Genomic DNA, 21,227 nt, shown 5'->3' on the forward strand with positions numbered 1-21,227 from the left:
TTGTACGCTGCACAGTTGGCCTGGCCGCATTAACCCATTCATGCCCATGTTGTTTGTGAACAACAACGTTTTTAAATAGCTATGACTTTTAATTGAGGCAAAATTTTCTCACAAAAATAAGTATCGCTAATAAACGTGACTCTTGCCTTTCATTTGATTATTAACAGTTACAAGGATCAGCTCTAGAACTGAAGTTATTGCAATATGTCTGATTGGATTCCGATGAAGCAGTGCTGCCAGAGACAGTTTACGTTGACGACGGAAAATGAATTTTCCATATATCTTCGTTATGTTGCAATATTATTGAAAACTGTTAAAACTTATCAATTTAGACTATTTTTGGCTACGTTTTCCCCGCAATTGGACTGTTGTAAATATTATAGAAGGAGCGCACTGACTGAGCATTGGAAGGTAAAAATTGAGCAGCCTCTAGCACTGCGAGGAAAGCACCTATCTTTATAAAAAAGGCTTTTCGTATTTCTTGAGCCTACCGTTTTCAAGGAAAAATAGTTTTGAAATCCTACTTGCACTAGAAAAAAGTTGGGCATGAAAGGGTTAATGATTGTATCACATATCATATGTACCACAAACATCAATATTGACAAGAAAAATTGTAGGCGAACGGCTGCAATTTTCTACGATCCCTGCATGTATTGGATGTGTAGAGTAGACTAGACTAGAGTAGACATTAAGAAGAGAATCTAAATATTCTTCCTTCAATTCCTTGCTCTCCCTTGAGTACTATGGCTCTTAATATTGAAAAATATAATTCATTCCTTCCTAATTGAATGTCGTTAAAAACATAAAAGAAGAAAATTGTTTAAAACCATCTTTGCGCGCGAGGACTACAAAACCTAGCACTAAATTAGTTATAGAATTAGCGTTTCGACTTTCTCTCATTATAATCCGACATTAACTTAGTGGCAGGACTAAGCTAGCGCCGGATAGACGCTAGCTCCAAAAAAACGGAGACGCAATTTGTGTTCCTGAGCAAACCCCTAGGCGCCTCCTACTAGCAGGGACTCTATTAAACGATTCTTGTCGAAGTACCGAGAAGTGGAATCCGTCTCTAAGGACACGTGGAGAAACTTCTTTTTCTCTGGCATTCTCAAAGGTGTTCAGGTGGTGCGAATATGGCTGAACCAATCTATGCCATCGTACGTAACTTTCGAGAGCAGATCAACTCAATCAACTGCCAGCTTTCGACATATACTGATACACCACAGACACCCGGCCAAATAATAATTTCCGGACAAACACGTTATCCCCAAAACCAATCGTTAACGTACCAAAGGATGAAATAAACAAAAAAGAAGACAGCTATACCAGAGTCACACGAAAACACAAAAAGCACCAAACATGTAACAGCGAAAATCAAAGCTCTAACGACGACGACGTGGACACAAATCTAAGCGAGGCAGAAGGCAGACGGAATCATCAGCAAGCGACAGAATGTAAACCTGACCATTGCTCACTACCCAGAAAGAAAATTAACGCAAGAAGTGGAAAGCAGTGCGCCCAGGATAGACGACAGAAATACTATTCGATTAACGTTTTGAAATAGGTAATATTTTCAAAACGGCAAATGATTCTTGCATATGTTTATGTTTATTACATTCACCAACAGGCCCCGTGGCCCCAATGGTGGTTGCTTAAACTAGTTACATTTTAAAATTGACAACATTTTCGCTTTTATCGCATTCCGCATCCGGTTGAAGTCAAAGGCCGTGGCCACACTGTTAAAAATTCGCTGGAGTCCGGTAACAGTGCTCTGGCAACCATAGTTCTCCTGAACGGAACTCGCAGAAGAGAGTTATTAAGTAGAGCTCGAACGCGGGCTTGAAGATCCAGACGTCCGAGGATTGTAGTGTAATCCACTTTGGGAGTAAGTCCGAGACGAACAGGGCTCGAGAGCAGTCCCTCCGAATGCTGAGTGTATCGAGGTGCATTAGCTGGCAACGGTTTTCATAGCTCGGCAGCTGAAATATGTTTCGCCATGGGAGATGCCGAAGGGCGAAGCGTATGTACCTGCGTTGGACAGCCTGGATTCTGTCAATCCCGTTCTGGTAGTATGGATTCCAAACAGCAGAACAATATTCTAAAGTTGAGCGGATCAACGCGCAGTAAAGCGATTTAAGACAATATACGTCCCTGAAGTTTTTCGCTATTCGGAAGATGAACCCAAGCTGTCGTGATGCCTTATCCACGATGTATGAAGTATGTGGTTTGAATGTTAGTGCCGATTCCATGATGACTCCGAGATCTTTGATGTGAGAGTGTCTTGGAATGCTCGAGCCGAAGAAATGGTAGTTAAAGTGAGTCGGATGGCGTTTCCGCGTGAACGTAACGATTGAGCATTTGTTCGGGTTCAAAACCATTCTGTTTAGATCACACCACGTACTAAAGCTGTCCAGTTCCCTTTGAAGAAGCTCGGCATCGGTTTTATCCTGTATTTGTTGAAAAATGTTCATGTCGTCGGCGAAAGAAAGGCGGAGTCCTTGTAATGTGAAATTGACGTCATTAAAGTAGAGGAGGAATATTACTGGACCGAGATGGCTACCTTGTGGTATACCGGATGTAGCGAAGAATGGTGCAGATAGACAATCCTTAATGCTGATTCGGAGTTGCCTTCCATCGAGGTAGGAACGAAACCAGCGAAGAAGTTGTCCATGAATGCCGAGCTTGTCCAGCTTCGCTATTGCGATATCATGGTTGATTTTGTCGAAGGCCGCAGATAGATCCATGTAAATAGCATCGGTTTGCAATCCGTAAGCGAATCCATCCATTACATATGTTGTGAACGAGAGCAGGTTTGTCGTTGTCGATCGTTTAGGCATGAAACCGTGAAAGAAAATAGGATCTGTATCCCCGCGTTTAAAACCTGAGTGTACAATGAGATTTTAAACAGAGGTGTCGTGTGTCTGTTTGAGTTAGTCGATGCTTGCATTCCAAACGAGCAACATCATGACACGGTAAAATAAGAGGTAAACGCTATGGCATTTCTGCAACCCGCACCCAGTTAAACCGTGTACAATTGTATCCGTTTCTATACTGTGTGTAAAATTCATCGTGCGTTGCGCGAGTTGAAACTTTTCACACACGAAAATAGAATTGCGATAGGCTCGAGTCGTGTACACACAATGGTGAACAATGTGAGAGGGAAGGATTGGTTGGTAGGGTGGGTTTGGATTGAGTTCAACACTGTAGGATGCGAAGTGTATGTGCTGTTTGTGAGTTTGTAAAATTTAATTGGAAATCGAAATTTAATATTTCGTGGAAGAACTAAATATTTCCTTTGGCGAGCTTCCTCACAAGAGTCCTCAATACGGGTTGCTAGACGGATTAACCCAATAATACAATTTTTTCATTTGATCGATTCATAGCAAGTAGAATATTTTCACATAGTAGCTTATTGTAATCGATTCATATCATGAAATAATCGATTAGTTAAAAAATACAACAGAGAGCATTGTGTTGTGCTCCATTTTAGAATTAATTACTCTTGAAGGATCACTAATAAATGATTTTTTGAGCAGGTAAAATCCTCCCTGGAGCTGATAAGTTTTGTTCAAATTCTATTCCCAGGAGGCATAAAACTTCCTCATCTTTTGTAACAACAAGTTACAAGTAGGCAAATCGTTTCATAGCTTATTACTACAACTAATATATTGTGATGTTGGCATCTTAGAACAAATTTAGAATTAGATTTGCGTACTGCCCAATGCCGTCCTAGTGGAGAGAATGCGGATCGAAAGATCTATTCCTTCCTACCTCATTGTATAATCTATAACAAACATAATTAAAATTCCACAAATCATGCAATTTACCCACTAAGTACAGATTCCTAAGTGACAGTACTGTTACCAGATGAAAACAATAGGGAAAACGTTGTGCACGAGGGTCACAAATCTAACGTTAGTTTTCCAAGAATGCACAAAATGGTGTCAATCCAATTTTCTCCCGAGGGAGATGTATAGCATAGCGCGTTGAATTACTAGCTGAAAACCAGGTTCGATTCCACTATGCCTCTCATCAGGAAATAGAGCTATTTTCCAAACATCGCATAACTTGTGAGTTCAGGAATCAAAAATCAGTACACATTGGCTCGATTGGTATGTTCCCCATGTTATTCGAATATGTGCGCCTTCGCATGTCGTCTCATCACTTACCTAATGGAAAGGGAAAGAAAAGGGAAAGAAAAAAATTGGGAACTGGGAAACGATAACACAATACAATCACAACACAAAACAATAAACAGCCTGGAATCTTCACTCCCAAAGTAATAATGAATCCTACTGATAAAGCCAATAGCTCTTCACCACACTGGGTTAGGAACAATAGCTATGTATGAAGAACCAAAAATTCAGATACCCATTTGCATTATTGCAGGACAAGTTACATATCCCATGATATGAAGTTTCGAAATCGGATTCACAAAGATTTCACGAATAATACTCAGCAGGCTGAATAGTGGCCATGTGAAATTTGAGTTTGCAATGTCCAGTCAGTGCCCTGACTAGAATACTTCGGTTGTGCTTGGAAAAAACAAAATCTTTGACACGCAGAAAAGTTTTTCTTAGAATGCTAGTTTGCAAACTACGCCAAAAGTTGGTATGTTCGGAAGCAGCCCAAAGCAAATCTTGTGCTTTATCCAATTTATAGGGGGCTTATATCGAACTTCGACTTAAGTTCGACATGCAACTATTAATTTCGATCTCAAATCTGCCGAACTAAGTGCTTCTAGGACACCCTGTCTGTCACAACAAAAATCAATTCTTGTATCGCAAATTCCGTGTTGAAGCGCCGACGATACGCTACACAGAATCACGATGATTTCAGTTTGGAATACGGCACAGTGTCTATCAAGCGAATGGGATTGGTCAAATCTCATACCACGACAATAGACACCAGCACCGGCTCGGCCCTCCAACAAAGAACCGACAGTGTAACAACCTGCATACCGTTATCGGGGAGTCTCCCATTTTTGGCACAAAATAGCTGGACGGTACCATAATTTCAGAACTTTTCAGAACCCCCTGTAGGCATAGCGAAGTTGGTAAATCAATTGCCTTGTTCGTAGCTCACCCGGGTTCGATTCCCAACCGCACATATAGGGTTAGAAATTTATAATCAAATAAAAAAGCTTTGCAATAGCTTCAATATGAATGCTTTAAACATGAGTCGATTGAAATGCATTTTTGGTTTATCAGCGCTACATTGGAAGGTAACCGTATAACTAAAATGCGATATTAATTGAAATAGTTAAGTAAACGCGATATCCAAAAAGAATCGAAGCATGAAGCTTTGACTAAACGATCGTCCGAGGCGAAAAGTTACGAACTGTCTCCCAACCGTGGTTGAACAAAGAGTACTCAGAAATAAGCGTGGAAAAATTCTATGGTCGTAAAGTCTTCCAGAAGGATGGGACATACGATAGCTTCAGAATGTACTAGCTGTTGAAAATGACAATGACGTTCGACAAAAAACGCAGTTACTAGCACCGGTTCGTTGACGGATTAATAGGAGAAACATCGAAAAGTACTCTTTGGGACACGGTGGAATACTCTAACCGCTGGATATTCCATTTAGCCAGATTTAGATTCGTACGGACTCTGCCCTGTCACAGAAAACCAATAGTGTCGCGTTCCATTACGATATCGCGAACGAATCACCATCTTCGACTGCAACGCTCACATTACCTCTCTTATCACGTAATAATAACGCCCTGGGTCCGTCGCAATCAAATTCGATTTAGCAATCCGCGGAAAGACGCTTGCTGAATTTAGACAACTAATTTCTTGAGGGTCATATTTTCCCTTATGATTGAAGGTAACTGATCCAACAAATACTATTAAAACCACATCTTCAGCTGATATCTGTTATAATATTCTGTTATTTTAACTACTAACGAGAGCTGATTTTTAACACAATTTGTCACGAACAATGCATTCTGTTATAATCGTATTGATATCCACCCCGCTACCAGAAAAATCAGCCTCCGATCAGAACTCACATCGTTCGATTGAAATGCAATCGTGTATCCAAAAGTAGTTCGAAAAACTGATTCTGCACCATCTTGAAATTTAGGAGTAGTTGGTTTATTATCAGATTTGGCTTCCGCAAAGGCTTTGCTACATGCGGAATTCAAATATAAATAAATAAATAAATGACATCAGCCTTCTACGGAGAAGTTGCATTAGCAAGGCCTTTCACCGGCTCCAAACATTTGCAAACGGCGCCGATAGTCGAGTGGTAAGCGTAACTACTTCTCAACCTGGTGGATTTGGGTGTCATTCCAACCGAAGTCGTTAAGGTCTGCTATGGTGCAAAATTTTAGGTCACGTTAGTCTCTGTCCATGTGTTTATGGGTCGATATCTTGGTTCCAGATAGTGGACTCATCTTATTGACGCCGATGATAGGCACTGAGTGCGAGTGAAGACCGACATAAAATAAATATGATTTTAAAAAATTGCCATTTGTGCCCTAAATTGGTATTTTTCGACTTGCGATTTGATCATTCTGTTACGATTTAACTACATGGGTCTCTCTCAAAACGGATGTCTAAATCCCTTTCCAATTCTTTTTATTTATGTATGGCATTAGCGAAAATATTGCCAATTTCTGCAGTATGGGTCTCTGTTACAGGGGCCAAAGTTGTCCATTTGCAAAGACCATGGCAAAATATCTTCAGCAATGTATCTACATAGTCCCTTCAGTTGGGTAGCCAATTGTCCGCGGAGAAAATAGAGTTAGACCTGATTTCCAGCTGTTTGGTACATACCTGTAATGAAGAGAAAAAAAAAGATTAATTAGAAAACGTAGCAAAACTTATTCCGGTAAAATAAAGAATTTTTTGTTAGTATTGAGATAATTAATATAATTTTTTAGGCTAGTTTAACTGGAGGTGTAGAGTAGGATTCTAGAAAGGGCTCCCTGTAATCGTCTGCGTAGCCACAAGCCGCTGAACGGTGGTTGATGGAATAGGAGGTACGAATAGCCACGTACGCTCATTTCGCACACACGTGTTGCACGTCTTGAAAATATCTTTGTTTTCACCCAAACAAAAATCATTCCTTAAAATAGGAGCGTCAAGTTTTCTGAAACATTTATCTGATTTTTTCACCTTTATTTGTTGCAATAACACGGTTTTACCATTCTAATGATTTTTGTTTTGAGGATGGCAAAAAAGTGAAACACGTGGTATCTCCTTTCTAAAGAAACCAAATAATTAGATTCAGCTGCCAAAACTAATGTTTTAGAATAGCGGTTCAACGAATATGTACGACAGTCAGACAGTCTTACGAGTTTCCGAGAAATCGTTGTGGTCCGAATTACCTCCACGGTCCTAATAACCACATGTCCCCTACAAACTGCTTGCCTGATTTATTGATAACTAGAACAAAATAATTTTTTGCTTTTGCCCTGAGCGAGATTGAGGCAAAGCTTACCAATAGAAGTATCATTTTTAACATTTTCTTTCGTCTGATGTAATCTAATTCTTTTCTTGACGAACATATTCCAGTGCCGGTATTTTACCGGTACTACCGATACTGAGGGCTTCAGTACTATAGAACTTGTACTCTCCAAAAAGGGTCGGTACTAGAAGCCCTAGCCTCGGTTAAGGAGTTGAAAGTAAGTAGCACTATTTGTCTCGTATGATGTAGGGATTCTAGCCAATTGTCCGCGGAGAAAATAGAGTTAGACCTGATTTCCAACTGTTTGGTACATACCTGTAATGAAGAGAAAAAAAAGATTAATTAGAAAACGTAGCAAAACTTATTCCGGTAAAATAAAGAATTTTTTGTTAGTATTGAGATAATTAATATAATTTTTTAGGCTAGTTTAACTGGAGGTGTAGAGTAGGATTCTAGAAAGGGCTCCCTGTCAAGATCACTCACTACAAACGTAGACGAGAAGAGAAATGTCACCCACTAAAACATTGCTTAAGGCTGTTTGCATTGGACTCTGAATGTGATATTAAGTGTATTCCGCTTCCTGTGTTAATTTTCTTTCTTGATCAGGATTACCCTCTATCGCTTGCTGATCATTCCATCTGCCTTGTCCCTCACTTGTGATTGTGTTCATGTCGTTGTCGCTAGAGCTTTGATTTTCGTTGTTACGTGTTTTCGAGTGACTCTGGTATAGTAGTCTTTGTTCTTGTTTATGGTATGTTAACTATTGGCTTGGGGATACCGAAGACTATTATTTGCACGGCATTTGATTTTTGGCCGGCGGTCTGTGGTTTATCAGCAAATGTCGAAGCCTTTTTGAAGGTGTTGGTTGTAGTAGATGAATTGTTGCTTTGGCGCATAACTTTCCGTAGTGTGCCGTCTGGTTACAGGACTGGGAACGCGGGCGTCTGCCCAGGGTATGTGCATAGGATTCCACTTCTCTATACTTCGAGACGAATCTTTTAATATGATCCGTGCTAGTATGAGGTGCCAAATCGTGTAGGTGAATTTCCGTTAGATCAAGGTTCATATACATAAGGATCTTGCATGTTGATCTTAGCTACGAAGCTTTCTGCTTCGGCTAGAGTGGTGGTACCGGTAGTATCGGTACCATTTCTGGTATCGAAATACCGGTACTGAATAAATGTAAGTACTGGTATTATCGGAAATGCAAAGCTGTTAAAGACGATTATAATAACTTTTATAATTAACATTTTCAGCACGTATAGGATTCTGTTTCAAAACATCGGTCAGTAAGGTGGCATTAGATGATTACTGAATATTACCCTTTGTACGTAACTAGACAATTTAACTATTAACAATGATCTTTCATTAATTTAATTCATTAATTTGTGTATTTGGAACTTGCGTGAATAAAAATAGCAATTGATTTATTTTTAGAATCGCTAATTCGAGTTGGTTGTTATTATTTAATGTTTGTACCTAAGTCACGTCTGTACTAATTTTGCTGTTAAATATTAATCTATAATATAATAATATATCGATATATAATAGAACAAATGCTGACAAAATACCTAACATCGATCCGGGTAAGGCAAATAGGGATCTGATCTGAGTTTGTGATCAGCGTTGATTGATTTGCATCTAAAGTCAGGTAAGAAGGAAAATGTTTCGTTATTTGAATTATCACAACATAACCTGTTGGAACCACATGGGATTTTTTTTCAAACAATGGATTCCACTTCTCTTTTTTTCGACATGATTCCATTATGAATACCAAGTTAGCGTGTGGTGCAAATCGACGTACCTCGATTATATCATCATCCATATACACGGGAATCTTGGTTTAAATTAAGTTGTGAGGCATGATTTTCTTCATAATGATGCTTCTAACCTCGGCTAAACTCTTGACACACTTATATTTTTGGAACTGTACCACCAACCGCATATTTTGTCTAATTCGAGTTTGTTCAGAGTCAGTCGCAATTGTAATTCTCGAAGTAGAGGCACATTTAACTTCTGTAGTTTTTTTCATTTCACTGTGCACCCAGAGGAGTAGGTGGATAGATGCGAAAAAAATATAGGCCAAACGTCCAGATTGTTAATTTGAATCATCAGCTACATTTTGGTGCAATAAAAGTTCATTTGTACCACTCCAAAGCAGCGCTAAGCATCGATTGGCAAAACTATACGCTTTTCCATCATTTTACAATGTAGGGGTAATTCGGACCCTCCTACAGGGCAATTCAGACTGTCATTTTTTATTTTTTTTGCGATGGAATTATGTTAACCTATGAAATATTTATTGGAGAAACTCCTTGAGAAGCAAAAAAAAATAAATTGCGATACAAAACTTAATCTGACTAGTCACATCTGTCGATTGGCGCATCATGTATTTTCTTCGCTGTGGCGTGTGTAATCGTCTGCGTAGCCACAAGCCGCTGAACGGTGGTTGATGGAATAGGAGGTACGAATAGCCACGTACGCTCATTTCGCACAAACGTGTTGCACGTCTTGAAAATATCTTTGTTTTCACCCAAACAAAAATCATTCCTTAAAATAGGAGCGTCAAGTTTTCTAAAACATTTATCTGATTTTTTCACCTTTATTTGTTGCAATAACACGGTTTTACCATTCTAATGATTTTTGTTTTGAGGATGGCAAAAAAGTGAAACATGTGGTATCTCCTTTCTAAAGAAACCAAATAATTAGATTCAGCTGCCAAAACTAATGTTTTAGAATAGCGGTTCAACGAATATGTACGACAGTCAGACAGTCTTACGAGTTTCCGAGAAATCGTTGTGGTCCGAATTACCTCCACGGTCCTAATAGCCACATGTCCCCTACAAACTGCTTGCCTGATTTATTGATAACTAGAACAAAATAATTTTTTGCTTTTGCCCTGAGCGATATTGAGGCAAAGCTTACCAATAGAAGTATCATTTTTAACATTTTCTTTCGTCTGATGTAATCTAATTCTTTTCTTGACGAACATATTCCAGTGCCGGTATTTTACCGGTACTACCGATACTGAGGGCTTCAGTACTATAGAACTTGTACTCTCCAAAAAGGGTCGGTACTAGAAGCCCTAGCCTCGGTTAAGGAGTTGAAAGTAAGTAGCACTATTTGTCTCGTATGATGTAGCTGTATGTGCGAGACTTCTGTAAGAACAAGTTCCATTTTAACCTCGATCAACTGGTTCACCTCGCGCACTGTAAATCCAAGACGGGTCTGCAAAAAGTCAATCGTGATTGTGTTCTATGGTTTTGTAGTCCACTCATTTCACTCGCAGTTGGGGGCAACAGAACTTTGCTCTGTCTATATGTTACACGTAGATGTTGGAGAGGCACGATGTGGATTGTGTTTTTTGGATGTATGCTGTTCGCACGATGCGCATTTTGACTTCAAATCTGTGCGAGATGAGGCAGCAGACTGATTATATAAATTAATAAATCAATAAATTTGTTTAGAACGAATAAAGAAAAAACAATAAAAATAAATAATACATTAAGTAAATATTAAGAATGGAATATAACGAGATAAATATAAATAAATTGATAACGGATGCGCATTTTAAACGGTATAACATAAGCACTACCGAAATACCGTACATATACAACTGATGACATGCGCACGAGTTTTTTGCTAAATACTAGAACAAAATTGGAGACGATAAGAACGAAAAGAAATCAATTTAATTTAAAACAACAATGTGCTCAGAAAATGCAGAAGACGCAAGAAATAAAGAAAGGACACTTGGTTTTATCACCTTTTACTCCAAAAATCGAACCATAATATTTTTATACTGATGAAAAAATATGAACTCATAAGTATATGAAAGAACTCAATATAATGAAAACAATTAATATAATTTAATAAGGATTTAATGCATTCAAAGTAATCCAATGAATATGGCAATCAAACATTCGTTATTCGTGCTGATATGACCACCGCAAAATGATAACAGGTTTTCGATTCTTCTCGCGAATTATCACAATTCCACTCAGACAAGACCATGCGCACATTCAATATCCAATTATTAGTTCTCTAGTTAGTCAAATAAACACTAAACAAACAAAATAAATAGTTTGCTCAGATTCCAGCTCGATTGGCATCATAAAAATAGGTGATAAGGTACGCGGACGAAAATAACAGATAATCGCCTCATAGTCGAACAAAACCACGCAGTACAAGAATTTCGTAGAAGCTTAAGGTTACAAAGTAAACTATAGGCTCGTAGGTTCATATACTGTCAAGATCAACCTTTATTATGAGTAACCGATTTTGTAAAATGCAGATATCGGAATCAATGAGATATCTTCATTTTGAGTAGTCAAATATTAGTCATTTTCACCCTGATATATAAACAGTGATAAAACAGCAAAGTTCCAACTCTTCAAATAATCACAATTAATTGCCGGCAGTGATTAATTGCAATCACCTACTACTTATTACGAGCTGACGAATAGCCAAACACACAAACTGCCATCAAGTGCAGCGGATCTGTCTTATCAGTGCACACCACAGTTGTTGAGTTGTTAAATGTAATAAAAAAAAGAGCAGAACGACCGATTAGCACAGCTCTTACTTCCTTTTTAAAACGATGCCACGCCCTAGTCAACTACGGCCGCCGCCGGCGAGTCAGGATGATTACACGGCTTCTGCGAAACTGACACGACGATAGTCATCCGCCGTGTAGCCGACTCGGTTTTAATTAGAGCAGTCGTCGCGCGAAAGTGAAGACAGGGCAAAGCGAGACTTTTCAAACGCTTGGTAGGACTTCAAATGACGCAAAATGGGCTTGTTGAAAGTATGGTTGTTCGAATGATTATGTTTCTCAGAAGAAAAAAAAAATGGAAAAACAACACGTTCCGGAGAGATGGTAATTGACGAGTCTATTAACAAGTGTTTATGAAACAAGTCGCGTGTCTAGGCTAATTAATCAGATCTTAGTCAGCTAAGTTTCGCTTAGATGCCGGTAACTTCTTTGATCCAGCTGCGAACGCTAGCTACCCGAGAGTACACGCCCGGATAGTTCGGCTGGGCACATCCGTAACCCCAGGACACCACGCCGACTAGTTTTCCACCGGAAACAAGCGGTCCACCGGAATCTCCCTGGCAAGCATCCTTTCCGCCTTCCCGATAGCCAGCGCACAGCATCCTTGGCGTAATACCGCCGAAATTTTCATAGGCAGCATCACAGTCCTCCTGGTTCACCGAGGGAACATCAGCTGCCCGAAGATAGCGGGAAGATTCCTGCACATTCTGAGTATTCCCCCAACCGGAAACTCGACACAGAGCGCCATCGGACAGTTCTTCATCCTGCTCGGGAAGTTCAATGGCTTGATTGTTTTCGTTGAAAAGCAAGTCTTGCTCCAGCTGCAACAGCGAGAAATCATAATCAATCGTACCGGAGTCGTACTCCGGGTGTTGAACGACACGCTCCAGTCCTAGCAGCAACCCGCCTTTCGTTCGATCCGTCGATCCAACTCGAACTCGCTGCGATGGCTTATCGGAACTGAAAGCACAGTGACCGGCTGTCAAAATCCAACGTGGTCCAATAATTGAACCTCCGCACTGGTGGCCACCCCAGGAGCTGAGCGAAATCTGGTACGGGAAATCGGTGATGTTTACTGCGTAACCACCTACGATGCGGCTGGTCGGTTTAAGAGATTTGAGCAGGTTCAGTCTGGACAGCGGGTTCCACCATGGGCGGGGACGTTGCGGATGCTCTGGAAAGGCTGTTGCAAAGATTCACTTTGCTATAGTTTTTTAAGTTTAAAAAGAATGTTCTTACCATTTGAGAGTCCAAGCAGGACACCGAACAGAACTGCCAGAAAGAGCTTCATTACGTTTAAATCGTACACCTACAACAGCCGGATCAGAATGTTTTCGATGCTACCGTATCGAACTATTTATACCGATTTTCATTATTTTTTTTATCATCAAGTGTATTAATTGAGACTTGGGATAACTCGAGGGAGTTAGATAAGATTGCGCATAAACTATTCGCATTCCAGGCTACCTTTCAGATAGTGGAGGGTTGATTGAGTTTGAGTAAATCACGTTGACCTCGCTCGAGAAGGGGTGATTAGGAATACAGCAGAGCAATTGACCTTTCCAGGCTATCGCGATGGAAATACCCAAGTGTATTGATAAGAATATTTGAATGACCTCAATTACGTTCAGCTTACCTTGACGCCGACAATGAACAAAAAAACGGTTCTTTAATTTGACACGAGAGCTCACCGGCGCAATTATATAGCCCCGAGCACGCCCGAATGTGCCAATTATCAAATCCCGTAAGCACCGCACTTCTAAAGTCACTGACACGCCACCTTCAAGCTGTGAACAAACGAACACACGGACGGGTGGAAGAAAGCAAATCAACACCACCGAGTCGCGTCATTTGTGCGCCCTTTTCAATCATAATCGACCTTCGATCTTCAGCACCTTCAGGCCGCAGCAATCTCCGGCCAGTCTGGTCGCCTCACCGTCGTCGGTGGAGTTGCTGCTGCATATTAAAACAAATGAATTAGCATAATTCGGAATTCCCTCCCTCCGTTGCGAACCTGTTGACCTAGACCGTTGCCTGCCCGAAACGGTAGCTAAAGACTGCGTACAGTCAGTTGGTACTCCGAGGTTTGACCATCCGAAAACATGACAAGTCTTGCACAAACCGTGTTGATTGATCGTTCCAATCCTTCCTGTTTCAAAGTTGGCCAAAACAAACTATACACGGTTTCAGTGCGAGTACCCCCAGCACTAAGTAACGGCAAATTTTGGTGCCGGTACCCTCTATGGCCGTGGACGGGCGGACACACGGATGAACGTACGAATTGAGTTTCGATGGTCGTAATTATGCTAATGTCGGTGCTTCTTCTAGTGGACCGATGGCCGCCGGATGCGGCGACTGCGGCGGGTGTCAGATTTGTCGGGATTGGTGAATGCCGGTGACAATGGTTGGTTGAACGGGGCACGGTTTGTTTCTAGTAACTATTTCTGTTCGGACACTTTTGCGATGTTTGACAATTGTTCGGTTGAATTTATGACTGCCGACTTGTGAAGAAGTAAGTAGCACATAATTTGGAATTAGCTTCTGTTGTAGTTGTTTTTCAGTGGTATTCGTAAGTTTAACTGATGGGCTGGCATGAGGGATTCCATGAGAAACCGGCCGACCGCAAAATATGACCATCGTCGATTCGAACGAAACTTTGCAGGTGTGTTCGCTGTATGAATCTCCATGATATTCTCTGGCAATTGGAATATTTTGATACAAGAGTAATTTTTCAAAAGGGCGTAAACGTTTCTGCGTGCATGAAATTCAAATTTTTTTTTGTACGATTACTGTATTTTATACAGCAAAACTATCTGAGAACAAGTTACAGGGAATGAATACTTCTGTCCGAAAAAATATACAATGAAAAAAATGTTGTCATTTTTCAAAAAAAAAAAAATTATAAAAATTTAAATTGCGAAAAAACCCATTTTTTTAAATTTTTTATATTTTGTTACCAAAAACCTAAAGAGAAAAAAAACATTTTGATTGTGATTGCATGATGGAGAAAAAATCGGTAAAAAAGTTTTCCTAACAATAACTTCGTACATGTTTTTAAATTTCATACTAATTGACATACAAAATTGTAATTTTATTACAGAATATAATTCTAAGCACCATTTAAAATCAAAATGCATTTAACAAAAATCTTCCAAAATGCGATAGTTTTCGAGATATTTGAAATTTTGCTACTTCAAAAACAATTAATTCGTGTAATTATGCTCTTTTTAAAAGTTATTCGCGTTACCCCATCAAAAAATGTCCAAAATTTAATGTTTATCGTTTTAAAGACGTAAAAGCAACCTTTTTAGTGTATTTGGATCATGGAGAAGCTTTCAATAAAAAAGTTTTCCTAACAACAACTTTTGACATTTTTTTATAATTCTTACTATTTGCAGTCAAAAATACAATTTTCTTTTTGAATATGATTCTAAACGCCATTTTAAATCGAAATGCTCTAAACAAAAATTTTCTAAAATGTAGTAGTTCTCGAGATATTTTAACTTTTGTTTTAACAACACAATTATTTTGTTTTATTACGACCTTTTCATAAGTTAGTCGCGTATCTCCATCAACAATAATAGGTTTTTAATAAGGCCCGTAAACTTTCGTGCAACTTTCTCTTTGCATCAAGGCGATATTGTAAACCATTTGAAAGTTACATGAAAGCAACCAAAATATATTTCAACCATAGGGTCTGTTGATTAAACTATATAGCTGAATCATATGCTGGTTGTTTTCATGTAACTTTAAAATGTTTCACAATATCGCCTTCATGTCAAAGAGAAAGTTGCAGGAAAGTTTACGGGCCTTTTGAAAAACCTATTTTTGTTGATGGAGGAACGCGACTAACTTATGAAAAGGTCGTAATAAAACAAAATAATTGTGTTGTTAAAACAAAAGTTAAAATATCTCGAGAACTACTACATTTTAGAAAATTTTTGTTAAGAGCATTTCGATTTAAAATGGCGTTTAGAATCATATTCAAAAAGAAAATTGTATTTTTGACTGCAAATAGTAAGAATTATAAAATAATGTCAAAAGTTGTTGTTAGGAAAACTTTTTTATTGAAAGCTTCTCCAGGATCCAAATACACTAAAAAAGTTGCTTTTACGTCTTTAAAATGATAAACATTTAATTTTTGACATTTTTTGATGGGGTATCGCGAATAACTTTTAAAAAGAGCATAATTACACGAATTAATTGTTTTTGAAGGAGTAATATTTCAAATATCACGAAAAATATCGCATTTTGGAAGATTTTTGTTAAATGCATTTTGATTGTAAATGGTGCTTAGAATTATATTCTGTAATAGAATTACAATTTTGTATGTCTATTAGTATGAAATTTAAAAACATGTACGAAGTTATTGTTAGGAAAAATTTTTACCGATTTTTTCTCCATCATGCAATCACATTCAAAATGTTTCTTTTCTCTTTAGGTTTTTGGTAACAAAATATAAAAAATTAAAAAAAAGGGTTTTTTCGCAATTTAAATTTTTATCATAAATATTTGTTTTTTTGAAAAATGACAACATTTTTTTCAGTGTATATTTTTTTCAGACAGAAGTATTCAACTCGTAACTCGTTCTCAGATAGTTTTGCTGTATAAAATACAGTAATCGAACAAAAAAAATTTGATATTCATACACGTAGAAACGTTTACGCCCTTTTGAAAAGTTGCTCTTGAGTCAAAATAATCTTATTACCTGTGGAAAATATTTAGTCTTGCATGGCGGTGAAACGTGTAAAGTTTCATTGGAATCTAAGATGGTCGGTCACGATTTTAAAGATTTTCGGACGGATCTTCGTGGAATTCCTCATATATTTTGGACCCCTTTTCCACTTCCTATCGATGAGAGTGTATTATCCACCTTTTCGGCGAGGTTATCTTACTTTACTTTAACCTAACTTTCACATTACGAAAAGAATCAATATTTACAACATTTATAATGCGGAATGTTGAAGGAACACATGGAAGCGAGGGACTCAGAGCTTACACGGAAAAAAAAATCTGTTCAAAAGATCATGAAAACATGATCACGATTTCGTTAACTGAAGGATTTACGAAAACCGTGACCAATTTTCTGAAATTATGATCAATAAACCTCGTATTCATAAAACATTTTTTGTTTTTTACTAAAATTTAGCTCGTGTCGAATATATAAATGGCGATACATTCGAATGTTTGGTAGGGTTACTGTGCTGGTTCCTTGGACATGTTTAGTTTTTGTTGTGATCCTTGTTCAGAATTTGGGAATACATTGCCGACAGTTGAACGATGTTCATGATTGCAGGAGCTTATTTGCGATTTTCACATAAAGTTACCGTAATTTTTTATTCATGAGTTTGCTATCGGATCTTTCTATTAGAGTAGCGTGATTTATGTTCATGATTGCAGTATCTTAGTCACGATTTTCGTAATTTCTATTTCGTGGTATTTTAGTCATGAGTAGAGTGGTTCACGTTCATGATTTCAGGATAGTAGTCACAATTTTTGTATGATTTATTTGATGTATATTCATGATTGCAGGATCTTTGTCACGGTTTTAATAATTTCTATACACGTTATCGTGATATTTTAGTCACGAGTAGAGTGATTTATATTCATGAATTCAGGATCTTAGTGATGATTTTTGACATTCAAATCACGAGTAATGTGTTTTATATTCATGATATCAGGATCTTAGTCACCAGTTTCATAATTTCGGTTCACGTTATCGTGATATTTTAGTCACGAGTGGAGTGATTTGTGTTCGTGATTTCAGGATCTTGGTCACAATTTTTGATATTTTTATCACGAAATATATGATTTATATTCATTTAAGGATCTTAGTTACGATTTTCGTATTTATTTGCACGTTATCGTGATATTTAATTCTAAAGCTCACTGGCGAATTCGACACGTGGAGTGATATGATCAATAATGTTCATGGCACCTGCGGTTTTATTATGATATTCGTAACATAACAAAAACACGAACTACATCACGAACAATATTTGCGGCTCTATAATGTATTGTTGGTGCTCAGCGCAGTTTTATTTTTCTGTCGAGACATCACACTGAACCTTATCAAATGAGTAACGATGTTCTAGGTCCTAATAGTTTTCTTATATCTACTGCTCGCGCCTCTTGCTGGTCGCTGGCTGCTTGACACATATGACATTTCATGGAATAGTGCAAGGAATCAAAAATGATTGTACGAATAATACTCCAGATTTTGTGAAATAGCTCCCCTGGAAATTCCATAACTATGTTGCATGAAATTGAAAATGATTAGGGATATCTTCTAAATATCACTAGCACGCAAGATAGGTTAAGTACTAGGAATCAAGAACTAGTTCTCGAACACATGAATAATATTTCAAGATTTGTGAAATATTTTACGTGCACGAATGATCATTTTTGACTATTGTACTAGGCATCATAAACCAGTTCACGAATACATGAATAATATCTGATGATTTCACGAGCACGAATGGTATGTCGTGACTATTATATTAGGAATCATGAACCAGTTTACTAATATATGAAAATTATTTTATGATTTCGCGAACTATTTCACAGACACGAATGGTAAGTCGTGACTTTCAGTTCATGAATACATGAATAATATTCTATGATTTTGTGAACTATTTCACTACCACGAATGGTGAATCGTGGCTATTATACCAGAAATCATGTTCCCGTTCACGAATACATGAATAATATTTGATGATTTTGTGAACTAGTTCTCCAGCACGGATATTGCATCGTGACTAATATATTAAGAATCATGTGTAAGTTCAAGAAGGTTGTATGGAATCATGATTAAAGTTCTGAGTTTCGTGAAATAATTCATGAGAAAGTACCTATCCTAAATCGAAGAATAACATAATAAATCAACCTGTGGTTTTATGAATAATATTCTTAAAGTTGTGTACTAGTTCACGTACAGAAAATAGATTTGGTAATGACATGGCGGAAAACGTGACTTAAGTTCACAAAACAAAAAATAAATATTTCCACTAATAACAGCGATACGCGGGCGTTACTGAAGGGAAATTGAACATAATTATAAAAGCCATGATTTTGTTCAGGGTCCTGTTTTCGGAACGTTAAAACGTGGATGTTCCAGACTTCACGGCACTTTATTCACGATTTTTGGAACATTTTTTTCCGTGTAAGGGCATAATGTACAAAGTTGGAACTCAAAAAGTCGAAAATGTGTTTATTGCATATACCGAAAGTAAAAACTTTCGAATATATCTTTGCAAAATTTTATTCAAATTGTTTTTATCATCAGAAAATTTGTTTTAAGAATACTTCTAACGTTTCAATATTGGGGCCCCGTTTCAAAATGTCAAAAATTTGACCAGTTTTTAAATGCGAATAACTTTCGTTCTACTGAACGAAATCGCAATATTTTTGCATTAACTGATCGGAAATTTGTGCACGTGTTTGTAATCAATTTTGTAAAATTCACGACGACTACAAAAAGAACAAAAAAGAATTTTTATAAAGTCCTTTGAAAACGACGGAAAAAAATTATTTATACGTGCTCGTTTTGTATCATTCGATGCTCACTTGCCAAACGAGCAACATGTTAACCATATTGTTTAGATGGTACAATAAACGATAGATCATTTTCCTTATTTTCATCTTGGATCAGCTTCTATGTTTTGTTTTTTCCGCTCTCGTAAATTTTCATAAAAATTTAAATTCAGGATTGTATGATCCAATTAAGTGTCGTGAGTGAGGCAGATTTGTTGAAGAAAATGTGGTGTTCGGGAAATTGTGCCTCCTCGTGCTGCCATTGGACTGAACAAGAGTTGAATAGCAGAGCTGGGATGATTTGGGAGTTTGTGTTCCGAATCCGGTTCTTTACATCATTGCCAACAGTACTCGCTTTGGACAGTGGATTGAATGCCCACGGACAGTGATCGGCGGAAATAGATTGGGTTCTTGTTTTGATAGGGATTAGGCAGCTGAAGTTTTTCGGAGAACGTAATGCGGCTGAGGAACAGATGGTACTGTAATACAGAGGATCAGTACAGCGCTGGTTTTTTGCCAAGTGGTGACATGTCAAAGGAGGCAGAAGCAGAAGCAATTCGGACGATTGGAATAACATACCGGTGAGCTCGTTCTAATTATAATTTTGAATCACACAGTTGATGCTTTTATCTTTCGACTTTCAATTCGTATGTGTTTTATGTCGTTTTCAAGTTGTGCGAAACTTTGTCATCGTAATAGCTGCAAATTTAAATTTCATTCCCTCAAGAGCTGAAGGAGTTATATTCCTTTCATAAACGCTTTAATTTGTCAACGATTCTTTAATTTTTTCAAATGAGCTCCTCGATTAAATCTCGTTCCAGATTTAAAAAGTATACAAAATTCATATGAAACTCGACCTACGGAACTTGAATTCACAGGAAGCAAAGCTACATAAACGTTGTTTTCATTCATTCACGCGATTCATTCTAAATGATTCTTGATCATTTCGCATTTTACTTAGTTTTTCTCCACTTCAAGTTTGATCGCACTGATTATCGATAATAGATATCAGATTAGCTCACAGTAATACTTCCACGGTTTGGCTGTTTGGAGTTCAAATTGCTGTAGTTTAGGGAAAAAATAAATCAGCCGGCTATCCAGAGTTTAACCACAAAAAACATAACTAAATATCTTTTCAATCTGGGTATTCGTATAAAAACATATTCATTTCGTGGTCGCATTGCCTGGTTGTGGCGAATCCTCGACCTATACCTGTCCCTCAATCCACCTCCGTAATACCTATGGAAGCGTAGCTGAGTCGGTGGCCTTCCTTAGGTAGGTATTACATTAACATTTCCTACCCAATCCTAAGTATCGATGAAGATGGCCATAGCCGGCAATGACGATTCTCATGATATTGGTTTACTTAACTCAAAAGAGATAAAGCTCAGTCCCGATCATTTATCTCACAAGCAAGATGAGTTAAACAACCTATAGGCAACATGATAATCGCTAATATGAACGCAACGCAACGCAGACGGTACAATAAGCGGTAGACGCTATGAATTTTCGACAACAGTGGAATACACACACAGCCGCACCTATGTGAATCCATCAAATACAGGTAGATCACAAATAAAGGTTCCGCGTGTCCATTTTAATCATTCGTCGCTCGAATATTAAACTAGCATCATCATGATAAAATCGTCAAGACGCTACAATCGTTCGTGTACATGTATGGTTTCGGTTTGCACAACTGGGTGGGAAGCGCACAATAAACTGC

General features: G+C 38.0%; 2 protein-coding genes across 2 annotated transcripts in view; both read right to left on the minus strand.

Annotated features, from left to right (window-relative positions):
* Positions 1 to 21,227, minus strand: part of LOC131692211 (ras-related protein Rap-2a) — a 459,504-nt gene that overhangs the window by 224,449 nt on the left and 213,828 nt on the right. The gene's annotated exons all lie outside the window — the stretch shown is intronic.
* On the minus strand, positions 12,219 to 13,291 carry LOC131692210 (trypsin-1-like). Its single transcript, XM_058979123.1, has 2 exons — positions 13,211 to 13,291; positions 12,219 to 13,154 (listed from the first exon to the last, which is right to left on the minus strand). Exons 1-2 carry the CDS (start codon positions 13,260 to 13,262, stop codon positions 12,382 to 12,384), a joined length of 825 nt encoding a protein of 274 aa, XP_058835106.1. The 5' UTR covers positions 13,263 to 13,291; the 3' UTR covers positions 12,219 to 12,381.

The sequence above is a fragment of the Topomyia yanbarensis genome, chromosome 3, assembly GCF_030247195.1.
Source record: "Topomyia yanbarensis strain Yona2022 chromosome 3, ASM3024719v1, whole genome shotgun sequence".
NCBI classification, from domain to species: domain Eukaryota; kingdom Metazoa; phylum Arthropoda; class Insecta; order Diptera; family Culicidae; genus Topomyia; species Topomyia yanbarensis.